Source organism: Babylonia areolata, chromosome 23 (genome assembly GCF_041734735.1).
Source record: "Babylonia areolata isolate BAREFJ2019XMU chromosome 23, ASM4173473v1, whole genome shotgun sequence".
NCBI classification, from domain to species: Eukaryota; Metazoa; Mollusca; class Gastropoda; order Neogastropoda; family Buccinidae; genus Babylonia; species Babylonia areolata.
Window position 1 is genome coordinate 2,419,544 of NC_134898.1, and position 15,543 is coordinate 2,435,086.

General features: G+C 46.6%; 1 protein-coding gene across 1 annotated transcript in view; it reads left to right on the forward strand.

The window, feature by feature from the left end:
• LOC143298118 (NADPH oxidase 2-like) overlaps positions 1-15,105 on the forward strand; it is a 39,205-nt gene extending 24,100 nt beyond the window's left edge. Inside the window, exons 12-16 of the mRNA XM_076610826.1 lie at positions 344-380; positions 2,313-2,395; positions 4,815-5,007; positions 7,937-8,064; positions 12,433-15,105. Coding sequence (XP_076466941.1) covers positions 344-380; positions 2,313-2,395; positions 4,815-5,007; positions 7,937-8,064; positions 12,433-12,553 — 562 coding nt within the window. The 3' untranslated portion in view covers positions 12,554-15,105. The remainder of the gene's footprint in view (positions 1-343; positions 381-2,312; positions 2,396-4,814; positions 5,008-7,936; positions 8,065-12,432) is intronic.
• The last annotated feature ends 438 nt before the right edge of the window (positions 15,106-15,543 follow it).

Consider the following 15,543-nt stretch of genomic DNA (forward strand, 5'->3'; position numbering starts at 1 on the left):
GTTCTTGTGGTTTCTACTCTGACAGGATTACAGCCCCTGAAAGGGCCCCTGTATGGTCTGCTGGGCTGGGTCAGTTTGTTTGTCTGCTTTACTGTTTTTTTTGTTGTATTTTTTTAATCTTTTAATGGTTCATGGGCTATGACTCCAACATTCACTTGTATGTACAAGTGGCTTTTTACTTGATGACCATCTTTACCCCGTCATGTAGGCAGCCATAAACATTTCTTGAATGATTTAATGTGATGTCTTCTTCATACCTTTTGTTGTTGTTGTTGTCTGATTTACTGGATTAATGTGTTGTTTTCTTCCTATCTTTCTTTTTTTTTTTTCTTTTTTTTTTTAGGTTGGCCATTGACGGTCCCTTTGGTACGTCTTCTGAGGTATGTATGTGTGTGATTGTTATTGCATCGTTTTTGTATTGATTGATCCTATTCTCTGTCGTAATTGTTATTGCTTTGTTATTGTATTATTGATGGGCGCCAATAGCCGAGTGGTTAAAGCGTTGAACTTTCAATCTGAGGGTCCCGGCATCAAATCTCGGTGTCGCTTGGTGGGTAAAGTGTGGAGATTTTTCCGATCTCCCAGGTCAGCATATGTGCAGACCTGCCAGTGCCTGAACCCCCTTCGTGCGTATATGCACGCAGAAGATCAAATACGCACGTTAAAGATCCTGTAATCCATGTCAGGGTTCGGTGGGTTATGGAGACAAGAGCATACCCAGCATGCACACCCCCGAAAACAGAGTATGGCTGCCTACATGTGGTTGGGGGGGGGGGGGGGGGGGGGGGAGGGAATAAACAAAACAGTCATACACATAAAATGTTAAAAATGTTACATGTTTGTCTGAGTGTGTATGTGTGCGCGCCTGAAATGTGATTGAATGAACACAGGAAATGAATGAGTGCCCAGTGGCAGCCGTCAGTCGGCTCTACCCAGGTACTGTGTTGTGTTGTACATAATGTACTGTGTTTTGTGTTGTACAGAATGCACTGCGTTTGTTGTACAGAATGCACTGTGATGTACAGAATGCACTGTGTTGTGTGTTGTACAGAATGGACTGTGATGTACAGAATGCACTGCGTTTGTTGTACAGAATGCACTGTGTTGTGTGTTGTACAGAATGGACTGTGATGTACAGAATGCACTGCGTTTGTTGTACAGGATGCACTGTGATGTACAGAATGCACTGTGTTGTGTGTTGTACAGAATGCACTGTGATGTACAGAATGCACTGTGTTGTGTGTTGTACAGAATGCACTGTGTTGTGTGTTGTACAGAATGCACTGTGATGTACAGAATGCACTGTGTTGTGTGTTGTACAGAATGCACTGTGATGTACAGAATGCACTGTGTTGTGTGTTGTACAGAATGCACTGTGATGTACAGAATGCACTGTGTTGTGTGTTGTACAGAATGCACTGTGTTGTGTGTTGTACAGAATGCACTGTGTTGTGTGTTGTACAGAATGCACTGTGATGTACAGAATGCACTGTGTTGTGTGTTGTACAGAATGCACTGTGATGTACAGAATGCACTGTGTTGTGTGTTGTACAGAATGCACTGTGATGTACAGAATGCACTGTGTTGTGTGTTGTACAGAATGCACTGTGATGTACAGAATGCACTGTGTTGTGTGTTGTACAGAATGCACTGTGTTGTACAGAATGCACTGTGATGTACAGAATGTACTGTGTTGTGTGTTGTACAGAATGCACTGTGATGTACAGAATGCACTGTGTTGTGTGTTGTACAGAATGGACTGTGATGTACAGAATGCACTGTGTTGTGTGTTGTACAGAATGCACTGTGATGTACAGAATGCACTGTGTTGTGTGTTGTACAGAATGCACTGTGTTGTGTGTTGTACAGAATGCACTGTGATGTACAGAATGCACTGTGTTGTGTGTTGTACAGAATGCACTGTGATGTACAGAATGTACTGTGTTGTGTGTTGTACAGAATGCACTGTGATAAACATAATGTACTGTGTTGTGTGTTGTGCGGAATGTACTACTGTGTTGTGTGATGTACAAAATCCACTGTGCTGTGCGTTGTATAAAACACACTGTGTTGTGTGTTGTACAGAATGCACTGTATTGTGTGTTATACAATATGCACTGTGTTGTGTGTTATACAATATGCACTGTGTTGTGTGTTATACAATATGCACTGTGTTGTGTGTTATACAATATGCACTGTGTTCTGTGTTATACAATATGCACTGTGTTCTGTGTTATACAATATGCACTGTGTTGTGTGTTATACAATATGCACTGTGTTGTGTGTTATACAATATGCACTGTGTTGTGCAGGATTTCATGGACTATGATGTCACTGTGCTGATCGGAACTAGCATTGGAGTCACACCTTTTGCTTCCATCTTGAAACATATCTGGTGAGTCTGGCAGGCTGTTATTCTGTGTGTGTGTGTGTGTGTGTGTGTGTGTATGTGTGTGTGTGTGCATGTGATAATTTTAATTGTACTTGCACAGAAACATATGTGGATGGATTAGTACTTTTATGTGATTTTCAATATTTTCTAACTTGATTTAAATTTTACATGAACTGAGCGAGAAGAAATGGTCTTTCTGACGTTTTGATTGACCTTTTAACAATGTTTTCTCTTCTCTTCCCCTGGCTTTAAGAACTGGCATCCCCGGGGGTCTTGCAGTATATATAGCATCCCCACCTTCTGAAAATTCTGTGCTAGAAATTTCCTCTTTTCTACTGCTCTCTTTATTTCTGCTTTTTTTCTTCTTTCACTGTTGGCCACCGTGAACTTGGAAGACCCTGCAAGCGCTTCAAGGACACTTTGAAGACAAACCTCAAAGCCTGTGACACAGAAATCGCTTCCTGGGAAACTGATACCCTTGACCACTGTCGCTGGAGGATGCTGTGTTCTAGTGGCATAAAGATATTTGCTAACAAGAGAACGCTGGCCATTCAGGAGGAGAAGCGTGAGCAAAGGAAGCAGGGCTCAACTTCTGGAGACGCTTTCCCTTGCAACACCTGTGGGAAGTGCTGCGCATCCAGAATCCGCCTCTTCTCCCATATGAGGACACACACCGACAGATAAGCCTGCCTGCCTACACATCCATTGGACCGACGGGAGACTCCATCACTGTTGTCTGCTTTTTCTGCCTTCCCAGTCCATTCCCCTGTCGTTTTCTTTGAGCAAGCCTTGATACTTTTTTGTCTTTTCCGCAGTCTGTGATGTACAATCTGTGCTGTTTTGCTCTGGTGATTAGGTGGTGAAATTGCCACTGCAATAGTACAGATGATGGAGCAGCAAAAAAAGAAAAAACAATTAAAAAAATGATGAAGTTTACCAGTGTGTGCAGACACTGTCATCGTGAGTAATGACCACTGCAATGGTACAGATGATGCGGCAGCAAAAAAACAAAAAAAGACAAAACATAATAATAATTAGTATTTATATAGCACTGAATCATGTGCAGAGACAAATCAAAGCGCTTTCAAACCAGTCATTCACACGCATGCATAAACTCTAAACTTGAAAAACTGAAGACAAAGAAGAGGCAGGGGAAGGAGGCCGTCTTGGAAAAAGGTGGGTTTTAAGGCCAGACTGAGTGCGGAGACCTGACGAAGCGAAAGAGGAAGTTCATTCCACAAGCAAGGTCCATTGACAGGGAAAGAAAGACAAAGATGATGGGGCAGCAAAAACAACAACAACACTTTCACTTTCACTTTCACTTTCTCAAGGAGGCGTCACTGCGTTCGGACAAATCCATACACGCTACACCACATCTGTTGAGCAGATGCCTGACCAGCAGCATAACCCAACGCGCTTAGTCAGGCCTTGAGTGCATGCTTACATATTTGTGTACCTATGAAGGTGGATTTCATTTTACGTAATTTCGCCAGAGGACAACACTCTCGTTGCCATGGGTTCTTTTTCAGTGCGCCAAGTGCGTGCTGCACACGGGACCTCGGTTTATCGTCTCATCCGAAAGACTAGACGCTCAGTTTGATTTTCCAGTCAAACTTAGGAGAAAGGGCGAGAGCGGGATTCGAACCCACACCCTCACGGACTCTCTGTATTGGCAGCTGAGCGTCTTAACCATTCTGCCACCTTCCTCCATACAACAACAACAACAACAACAAAAGGTGAAGTTTACGGGTGTGTGCAGACACTGTCATTATGAGTGATACCACAGCAAATGGTACAGATGATGGAGCAGCAGATAAAACACAGCAGAAACAAAAGACAAGAGAGGCAAGGCCTTCAAGACTCACTTGTGATAAATTAAGTCCCCTAGCATTAATTACAGAGTAATTTCCCTTTTTTTACTATCTGCACCAAAACGTTTGCAAAATAAATAAAAATTCCATGCTTGGCAAAAGAAGTTCCTGTTTGAACAAAAAATGATAATAATGACTCCTCTTGTTGTTGTGTCAGAATAAGAGGTCAAAGTGCCAAGTTTAGAGAATACAAAAAAATATAAATATAACAGTAAATGCAGTTTGCATATATTTAGCTTCTTTTTAAAAAATTTTTGTGCCCATCCCAGAGGTGCAATATTGTTTTAAACAAGATGACTGGAAAGAACTGAATTTTTCCTATTTTTATGCCAAATTTGGTGTCAACTGACAAAGTATTTGCAGAGAAAATGTCAGTGTTAAAGTTTACCACAGACACACAGACACACGGACACACACACACACACACACACACACACACACACACACACACACACACGCAGACAACCGAACACTGGGTTAAAACATGGACTCACTTTGTTTGCAAAAGTGAGTCAACAAAAAACAGCATGAAGTTGACGGGGGTTGTGCAGGCACTGTCACTGTGACACGGCTCACCGCCTGCCTTTGAAGCGGGTGTACCTGGTGTGGGTGTGTCCCGACATGGCCGCCTTCGAGTGGTTCCAGCAGCTGCTGCACAGCCTGGAGACGCAGATGGCGGAGAGGGGAGACCCCACCTTCCTCCACCACCGCGTCTACCTCACCCGCGGCTGGGACGACCGCCAGGTCCGTGACTTGTATTATTATTATTATTGTATGGTTGTAGTACTCTGAAGGGAGGTGGCAGAATGGTTAAGACACAGAGTGTGCCTGAGGGTGTGGGTTCGAATCCCGCTCTCGCCCTTTCTCCCAAGTGTGACTGGAAAATCACACCGAGCGTCTAGTCTCTCGGATGAGACGATAAACTGAGGACCAGTGTGCAGCATGCTCTTGGCGCACTGAAAAAGAGCCCTTGGCAATGAGAATGTATTTGTATTTGTATTTCTTTTTATCACGACAGATTTCTCTGTGTGAAATTAGGGCTGCTCCCCCCAGGGAGAGCACGTCGCTACACTACAGCGCCACCCATTTTTTTGTATTTTTTCCTGCGTGCGGTTTTATTTGATTTTCCTATCGAAGTGGATTTTTCTACAGAATTTTGCCAGGAACAATCCTTTTGTTGCCGTGGGTCTTTTACGTGCGCTAAGTGCATGCAGCACACGGGACCTCGGTTTATCGTCTCATCCGAATGACTAGCTTCCAGACCACCACTCAAGGTCTAGTGGAGGGAGAGAAAATATCGGCGGCTGAGCCGTGATTCGAACCAGCGCGCTCAGATTCTCTCGTTTCCTAGGCGGACGCGTTACCTCTAGGCCATCACTCCACATAAATGTGGTCCTCTGGCAAAATCATGTTAAAAGAAATCCATTCTGATAGGCACAGAAATATATAAGCATGCACTCAAGGCCTGACTGAGCGCGTTGGGTTATGCTGCTGTCAGGCATCTGCCTAGCAGATGTGGTGTAGCGTGTATGGATTTGTCCGGACTCAGTGACGCTTTATTGAGAAACTGAAACTTCTTCAAGCTACTTCGTCCTTTTCCTCCTCCTCCTCCTGCCCGTCCTTCTCCTCCGTCCTTCTCCTCCTCCTGCCCGTCCTTCTCCTCCTCCTGCCCGTCCTTCTCCTCCGTCCTTCTCCTCCTCCTGCCCGTCCTTCTCCTCCGTCCTTCTCCTCCTCCTGCCCGTCCTTCTCCTCCGTCCTTCTCCTCCGTCCTTCTCCTCCTCCTGCCCGTCCTTCTCCTCCGTCCTTCTCCTCCTCCTGCCCGTCCTTCTCCTCCGTCCTTCTCCTCCTCCTGCCCGTCCTTCTCCTCCGTCCTTCTCCTCCGTCCTTCTCCTCCTCCTGCCCGTCCTTCTCCTCCGTCCTTCTCCTCCTCCTGCCCGTCCTTCTCCTCCGTCCTTCTCCTCCGTCCTTCTCCTCCTCCTGCCCGTCCTTCTCCTCCGTCCTTCTCCTCCTCCTGCCCGTCCTTCTCCTCCTCCGAAATACACTCTGATAGGTACAGAAATATATAAGCATGCACTCAAGGCCTGACTGAGCGCGTTGGGTTATGCTGCTGTCAGGCCTCTGGCTAGCAGATGTGGTGTAGCGTATATGGATTTGTCCAAAAGCAGTGACACTTCCTTGAGAAACTGAAACTGTATTACTTTTTTGTCATGACAGATTTCTCTGTAATAAAATTCGGGCTGCTCTCCCCAGGGAGAGCACGTCGCTACACCTGAGAGCGTCACCCATTATTTTAAAGATTTTTTTTTTCCTGCATGCAATTTTGTTTGTTATCCTATCGAAGTGGATTTTTCTTCTGAATTTTGCCAGGGACAACCCTTTTGTTGCTGTGGGTTCTTTTCCGTGCGCCAAGTGCATGCTGCGCATGGGACAATCGGTTTATCATCTCATCTGAACGACTAGCATCCAGACCACCACTGAAGGTCTAGTGGAAGGGGAGAAAGTACTGGCGGCAATGGGATTCGAACCAGTGCACTTAACATTTCCTCGCTTCCTATGGGGATGTGTTACCACGGGGCCAGCACTCCTCATCTTTTGTCTCCATTGTCCGTCCTGCTTCCTGGTGTGGCCTGGTTTTGTGTGGGTGCTGTGTCAGTGTGGCTGATCTGAACTGTGACCTACTTTGGTGTGTGCTTTGTCAGTGTCGCTGATGTGAACTGTGACCTACTTTGGTGTGTGCTGTGTCAGTGTCGCTGTACTGAGCTGTGACCTACTTTGGTGTGTGCTTTGTCGGTGTCGCTGATCTGAGCTGTGACCTACTTTGGTGTGTGCTTTGTCAGTGTCACTGATGTGAACTGTGGCCTACTTTGGTGTGTGCTGTGTCAGTGTCGCTCATCTGAACTGTGACCTACTTTGGTGTGTGCTGTGTCAGTGTCGCTGATCTGAACGGTGACCTACTTTGCTGTGTGCTGTGTCAGTGTCGCTGATCTGAACGGTGACCTACTTTGGTGTGTCCTGTGTCAGTGTCGCTGATGTGAACTGTGACCTACTTTGGTGTGTGCTGTGTCAGTGTCGCTGATGTGAACTGTGACCTACTTTGGTGTGTGCTATGTCAGTATCGCTGATCTGAACTGTGACCTATTTTGGTGTGTGCTTTGTCAGTGTCGCTGATCTGAACTGTGGCCTACTTTGGTGTGTGCTGTGTCAGTGTCGCTGATGTGAACTGTGGCCTACTTTGGTGTGTGCTGTGTCAGTGTTGCTGATCTGAACTGTGACTTACTTTGGTGTGTGCTGTGTCAGTGTAGCTGATCTGAACTGTGACTGGTGTGTAGTGTAACAGGCTGTCATGTACTGTAACCTGCTGGTGTGTACTGTAACCTGCTGGTGTGTACTGTAACAGGCTGTCGCGTACTGTAACCTGCTGGTGTGTACTGTAACAGGCTGTCGTGTTCTGTAATAGGCACTGTAACATACTGGTGTGTACTGTAACAGGCACTGTAACAGGCTGGTACATGTGTGTGTGTGTACTGTAACAGGCTGGTACATGTGTGTGTGTACTGTAACAGGCTGGTACGTGTGTGTGTGTGTGTGTGTGTACTGTAACAGGCTGGTACATGTGTGTGTGTACTGTAACAGGCTGGTACGTGTGTGTGTGTGTGTGTATGTACTGTAACAGGCAAAGAACATCATGCTACACGACAGAGCGTCAGCGTCAGACCCCATCACAGGCCTGTCCCAGAAGACGCATTATGGACGCCCGCAGTGGGACAGGGTGTTCGAGGAACTGACTCAGGACCATGCTGGGTGAGGCCATTCTCTGACTCTCTCTCCCCTCTCTCTCTCCCTCTCTCTCTTTCTCCCCCCTCTCTCCCCCCTCTCTCCCCCCTCTCTCTCCCCTCTCTCTCTCCCTCTCTCTCTCTCCCCCCTCCTCTCTCCCTCCTCTCTCCCCCCCCTCTCTCCCCTCTCTCTCTCCACCCCTCTCTCCCCCCCCCTCTCTCTCTCCTCCCTCTCTCTCCCCCCTCTCTCTCTCCCCCCCTCCTACCCCTTCCTCTCTCTCTCTCTCTCCCTCTCTCTCTCCCTCTCTCTCTCCCCTCTCTCTCTCCCTCTCTCTCCCCCTCTCTCTCCCCCTCCCCCCTCTCTCCCCCCTCTCTCTCTCTCTCTCCCCCTCCTCTCTCTCTCCCCCCCCTCTCTCTCTCCCTCTCTCTCCCCCTCCTCTCTCTCCCCCCCTCTCTCTCCCCTCTCTCTCTCCCTCACAACCCCCCCCCTCACACACCCCCCTCTCTCCCTCTCTCTCTCAGTAATTTGGATTTAATTTGTTTTGGGTTTTTTAACATGTTTTTTTCAAACAGTTTTGGTGAAACAGACATTGTTTTTTGTTGTTGTTGTTTTTGTTTTTTTTCAGGTGGGTTGGTGTCTTTTTTGTTGTTGTTTTGTTCTGTTTTCAACAGGCGTTGCTTGTTTCCCCCCGTCATAGGGGCGACGGCCTTAATGATTTAATCATCCATCTGTACCTCTCTCTTTTTTTTTATTGTCTGTGTTGATTGCTTGCTGTGTCTTGTTTGATATGTTTCTGGTGGGTTTTCAGCCTGGAAATGGCCCCTGGTGCTTAGCAGAGCTGTAACAACAAGATTTGATTTGATTTGATGGAGGGTAGGATGGTGGGTGGGAGGGGGTTGGTAAACAGGTTTGTATGTAGGTGTTTTCATTTGCTTGTGTTTTGCTGTTGTGTTGGTTGTTTGTTTTTCCAAACTGGAAAAAGGTTTTGATGGCTATTTGTTGGGGGGGGGGGGGGGGGGGTACAAAAGGCTTTTTGGGGTTGTTTTATTTGTAGACTTTGTTCTTCCAGTTTCTGTTTAGGAGTCCTGTGTGGTGTGTTTCAGTTCTTAAGCTGAATAAAGTGGGCTCAAGCTGGTCAATTTTTTTAGGATATGGAGGATGTGTCTGTGTGTTTGTGTTAAGGTGTGTATGACTTTATATGTGGGGAGTGTATGATGTGGGATTCATGCTGTCACGGTTGTGGGGGTGACTGCGTATCGACTGTGCATTTCCTCGGGTGGAAACTCTGCAGGCATGACAGGGTTGTTGGGTTCAGGCACAGGACAGGCATCCGCTTTATTTGTTTTGGTTTTTGTTTGTTTGTTTGTTTGTTTGTTAACGAAGTGCAAGCGTAGTGTAGGGTATATGGATCAGTCAGTACACTTGGACACTTCTGTGAAGATGAACTGAAACTGTGGTGTTGCAGGCAGAAGGTGGGGGTGTTTTTCTGACGTTGATGTTCAGTGTGTGGGTGTGTTGCAGGCAGAAGGTGGGGGTGTTTTTCTGACGTTGATGTTCAGTGTGTGGGTGTGTTGCAGGCAGAAGGTGGGGGTGTTTTTCTGACGTTAATGTTGTGTGTGGGTGTGTTGCAGGCAGAAGGTGGGGGTGTTTTTCTGACGTCAATGTTGTGTGTTGGTGTGTTGCAGGCAGAAGGTGGGGGTGTTTTTCTGACGTTGATGTTGTGTGTTGGTGTGTTGCAGGCAGAAGGTGGGGGTGTTTTTCTGACGTCAATGTTGTCTGTGGGTGTGTTGCAGGCAGAAGGTGTGGGTGTTTTCCTGACGTTGATGTTCAGTGTGTGGGTGTGTTGCAGGCAGAGGGTGTGGGTGTTTTTCTGACGTTGATGTTCAGTGTGTGGGTGTGTTGCAGGCAGAAGGTGGGGGTGTTTTTCTGACGTTGATGTTCAGTGTGTGGGTGTGTTGCAGGCAGAAGGTGGGGGTGTTTTTCTGACGTTGATGTTCAGTGTGTGGGTGTGTTACAGGCAGAAGGTGGGGGTGTTTTTCTGACGTTGATGTTCAGTGTGTGGGTGTGTTGCAGGCAGAAGGTGTGGGTGTTTTTCTGACATTGATGTTCAGTGTGTGGGTGTGTTACAGGCAGAGGATGTGGGTGTTTTTCTGACGTTAATGTTGTCTGTGGGTGTGTTGCAGGCAGAAGGTGGGGGTGTTTTTCTGACGTTGATGTTCAGTGTGTGGGTGTGTTGCAGGCAGAAGGTGTGGGTGTTTTCCTGACGTTGATGTTCAGTGTGTGGGTGTGTTGCAGGCAGAAGGTGTGGGTGTTTTTCTGACGTTGATGTTCAGTCTGTGGGTGTGTTGCAGGCAGAAGGTGGGGGTGTTTTTCTGACGTTGATGTTCAGTCTGTGGGTGTGTTACAGGCAGAAGGTGTGGGTGTTTTTCTGACGTTAATGTTGTCTGTGGGTGTGTTGCAGGCAGAAGGTGTGGGTGTTTTTCTGACATTGATGTTCAGTGTGTGGGTGTGTTGCAGGCAGAAGGTGGGGGTGTTTTTCTGACGTTGATGTTCAGTGTGTGGGTGTGTTGCAGGCAGAAGGTGGGGGTGTTTTTCTGACGTTGATGTTCAGTGTGTGGGTGTGTTACAGGCAGAAGGTGGGGGTGTTTTTCTGACGTTGATGTTCAGTGTGTGGGTGTGTTGCAGGCAGAAGGTGTGGGTGTTTTTCTGACATGATGTTCAGTGTGTGGGTGTGTTACAGGCAGAGGATGTGGGTGTTTTTCTGACGTCAATGTTGTCTGTGGGTGTGTTGCAGGCAGAAGGTGGGGGTGTTTTCCTGACGTTGATGTTCAGTGTGTGGGTGTGTTGCAGGCAGAAGGTGTGGGTGTTTTCCTGACGTTGATGTTCAGTGTGTGGGTGTGTTGCAGGCAGAAGGTGTGGGTGTTTTTCTGACGTTGATGTTCAGTCTGTGGGTGTGTTGCAGGCAGAAGGTGGGGGTGTTTTTCTGACGTTGATGTTCAGTCTGTGGGTGTGTTACAGGCAGAAGGTGTGGGTGTTTTTCTGATGTTAATGTTGTCTGTGGGTGTGTTGCAGGCAGAAGGTGTGGGTGTTTTTCTGACATTGATGTTCAGTGTGTGGGTGTGTTGCAGGCAGAAGGTGGGGGTGTTTTTCTGACGTTAATGTTCAGTGTGTGGGTGTGTTGCAGGCAGAGGATGTGGGTGTTTTTCTGACGTTAATGTTGTCTGTGGGTGTGTTGCAGGCAGAGGATGTGGGTGTTTTTCTGACGTTAATGTTGTCTGTGGGTGTGTTGCAGGCAGAAGGTGGGGGTGTTTTTCTGACGTTAATGTTGTCTGTGGGTGTGTTGCAGGCAGAAGGTGGGGGTGTTTTTCTGACGTCGATGTTGTCTGTGGGTGTGTTGCAGGCAGAAGGTGGGGGTGTTTTTCTGACGTTGATGTTCAGTGTGTGGGTGTGTTGCAGGCAGAAGGTGGGGGTGTTTTTCTGACGTTGATGTTCAGTGTGTGGGTGTGTTACAGGCAGAAGGTGGGGGTGTTTTTCTGACGTTGATGTTCAGTGTGTGGGTGTGTTACAGGCAGAAGGTGTGGGTGTTTTTCTGACGTTGATGTTCAGTGTGTGGGTGTGTTGCAGGCAGAAGGTGTGGGTGTTTTTCTGACATGATGTTCAGTGTGTGGGTGTGTTACAGGCAGAGGATGTGGATGTTTTTCTGACGTCAATGTTGTCTGTGGGTGTGTTGCAGGCAGAAGGTGGGGGTGTTTTCCTGACGTTGATGTTCAGTGTGTGGGTGTGTTGCAGGCAGAAGGTGTGGGTGTTTTCCTGACGTTGATGTTCAGTGTGTGGGTGTGTTGCAGGCAGAAGGTGTGGGTGTTTTTCTGACGTTGATGTTCAGTCTGTGGGTGTGTTGCAGGCAGAAGGTGGGGGTGTTTTTCTGACGTTGATGTTCAGTCTGTGTGTGTGTTACAGGCAGAAGGTGTGGGTGTTTTTCTGATGTTAATGTTGTCTGTGGGTGTGTTGCAGGCAGAAGGTGTGGGTGTTTTTCTGACATTGATGTTCAGTGTGTGGGTGTGTTACAGGCCGAGGATGTGGGTGTTTTTCTGACGTTAATGTTCAGTGTGTGGGTGTGTTGCAGGCAGAGGATGTGGGTGTTTTTCTGACGTTAATGTTGTCTGTGGGTGTGTTGCAGGCAGAGGATGTGGGTGTTTTTCTGACGTTAATGTTGTCTGTGGGTGTGTTGCAGGCAGAAGGTGGGGGTGTTTTTCTGACGTTAATGTTGTCTGTGGGTGTGTTGCAGGCAGAAGGTGGGGGTGTTTTTCTGACGTCAATGTTGTCTGTGGGTGTGTTGCAGGCAGAAGGTGGGGGTGTTTTTCTGACGTTGATGTTCAGTGTGTGGGTGTGTTGCAGGCAGAAGGTGGGGGTGTTTTTCTGCGGGGCGGGCCAGCTGTCCACCACGCTGCACAAGCTGTGTAACCGCCACTCCTCCTCGCAGGGCACCCGCTTCTTCTACAACAAGGAGCACTTCTGACTCCTCCACCCTCCCCCCCCCCCCCCAGGATGTAGACACGCTGTGGACACGCTGTTGGTGTACTGTAACTCTGTGTTCTGTGGATACACTGCAGCTGTGGATCATGGATGCACTGTAGCTGTGTGGATACACTGTAGCTCTATGGATACACTGTAGCTCTGTGGATCATGGATACACTGTAGCTCTGTGGATCATGGATACACTGTAGCTCTGTGGATACACTAGCTGTGGATCATGGATACACTGTAGCTCTGTGGATACACTGTAGCTCTGTGGATACACTAGCTGTGGATCATGGATACACTGTAACTCTGTGGTCTGTGGATACCCCCTAGCTCTGTAGACTGCAGCTCTGTGGATACACTGTAGCTGTGGATCATGGATACACTGTAGCTCTGTGGATACATTGTAGCTCTGTGGATCATGGATACACTGTAGCTCTGTGGTCTGTGGATACCCCCTAGCTCTGTAGACTGCAGCTCTGTGGATACACTGTAGCTCTGTGGATACATTGTAACTCTGTGGATCATGGATACACTAACTCTGTGGTCTGTGGATACCCCCTAGCTCTGTAGACTGCAGCTCTGTGGATACACTGCAGCTCTGTGGATACACTAGCTGTGGATCATGGATACACTGTAGCTCTGTGGATACTCTGTAGCTCTGTGCATATATTTTTTTTTTCAGTTGTCCATTTTTAGAATCTGCCAGAAACACATTTATTGCCCTAAGGCTTACCAAAGCCCAAGGAGTCATTAGATTTGGGTTATTTATGTTCTCTGCAAATGCTGACACTGTCCAAAACTTGTGCCTTTATCTTTTAAAATAAGAGACAGTGCGCTGACATGGGGTGTTTAAAATAAATGCTGATGATAGGATTGATAACCCTTTTACAAGGGGCAAAGGCCTTTGCTTAATAGACGATTTGTATTCATATTCCATGGACAGGCTCCTGTGAATGCCTTTTTGAAGTCGTTGCAGTAAGCTGGGCTGGAAGCGGCGACATGTTTTGATGTGATGTACTTACACTGTTGAAGTGAATGTAGGTACATTGTGTGCTAAGACCACAAAGGGGCCTTCTTGTTTACAGGGTTTCCTGTCATGGTGTTTGATGATGTATGCGTGAGGTCCAGTTTTATTTTTCTACACAATTTTTTTTTTATAGCATCAAAGAATGATATAAGTGTTGACAAGCATGTGTATGCATGTGTCAGTGTGAATGTTAGTGTGTGTGTGTGTGTGTGTGTGTGTGAGGGAGAGAGTGTGTGTGTAATTTTGTTTGATGCCTATCACTTTTTATGTGTTAAATGCTCAGTATGGAAAGAACCACAGTTCCAATGCATGTATGTTGCCCATGTGGTTGTGTGATTTTGCAAATTACACATCACTTTCTTGGATCACTGTTCTTTTGAACAAAAAGGTTGATACACTCCCAAAACATATCCAATCCAGGCCAGAAAATGAACAAGAGGGGAAGGTGGGAGGGAAAACGTGGTGACAGTGGTGTGATTAAAGTACAGGGGTTGTGGTGGGATAAAGGTACAGGAGTTGCTAAGTTATGACCCGTAATTCTGACAGTCATAGTGTGAGACTAGTTTTGTGTGCATGGTGTGGTGAGTGTGTGTGTGTGTGTTGGTATGTTTTTGAACCAGCTCAAACTTTATCATCAGAAAGTCATAACATTCCCTCCCCTTTAGAAAAAAAAAACATAAGAGAAAATATGCAGCTGGGCTTTTTGCTATTTTTTCTAATTGTGATATTGATTATGTAACATATCAGAGATGCTTCATTCATTTCTGTGTTTTTACTGGGCATGGTTACAGCCAATGGTGAAACCACTTATACATGGAGTTTATATCACTCTTTGTTTTTGAACAACTTGATGCTTTTGTACATTTTGATCTTATTTGTTAATGTAAAACAATGTGCGGTTGACTTGTTCAAGAAACGGCTTGCTCATATTTTCTACTTATTTTCAATTTCCTGATGCAGTGTATTCTACTGTCCCCATTTTGAATTGTCAGTGGTAATAAACGTGTCAAAGATGAGATGGCCAATCATGTAAGCAAGTAATTCCAGGCAGCCATGCAATACAAAAGAAAGCCACAATGAGGCTTCTGATAAATCAGAAATTTGACAAAAAACAAGAACGCCAGAGAATCGACAGTCAGAAAATACGAAAAAACTTAGCCGTATGGAGAGCACAGGAACAGGAGTCATAATGGCTGCCGGAAAAAGAGGGCGCTAGCCAGCGGGACAAAGGGGAGGTTACCTACTTCTGGGAGGTTATCGGCCATAGTTTCGTTTTCTCCGCATAGGCGGATAGTAGTTTGCACAGGACGGGAATGTCAGACCCCTGCCGGAGTCTGCACCAGTTGGGTCACGGTAAGTATGTTATTTAAACGTAATTTTAGATAGAAAATTTCCGGTCTTGGGTGTCCCAGGGATTCTTTCTTCATAATTCTGGGAGGGGGGTGGGGGGTGGTGGTGGTCCCCAGACTGCTTTCAGAGGGTCACTCTTGTGCTGCATGTTCTGATCAAATCTGCGGGGGGGGGGGTCTCCAGACTGCTTTCAGAGGGTCACTCTTGTGCTGCATATTCTGATCAAATCTGTGGCTACATATACACACAAAGGCGGGCATACCTTCTGGTCATTATCATCCAGGTTTCTGGGCCAAGGAGTTGTGAAGGGAAACAACTCCATAGCCGACCAAAGCTGTGTTTAAAGGATGTTCACTCTTGATGTGTTTATTCTGGGAATGTTTAGAACATCCCAGGTACCTGCTTTATGAACTTGTGGTGTATCCTTTCCGTTTTCAGTGTGTCAGGGACACATAAATATTTATACGTTACTGGAATCCCTGCATGAGATGTGGTTAACATGGTGTTCAGCCAATGACAACTGATTTGATTATCATCCTGTGAATATTGTCAGTCAGAGTGATCATCAGTTTAGTCTGCCATCAGTTCAGTCACCTTTTTTTCGTATA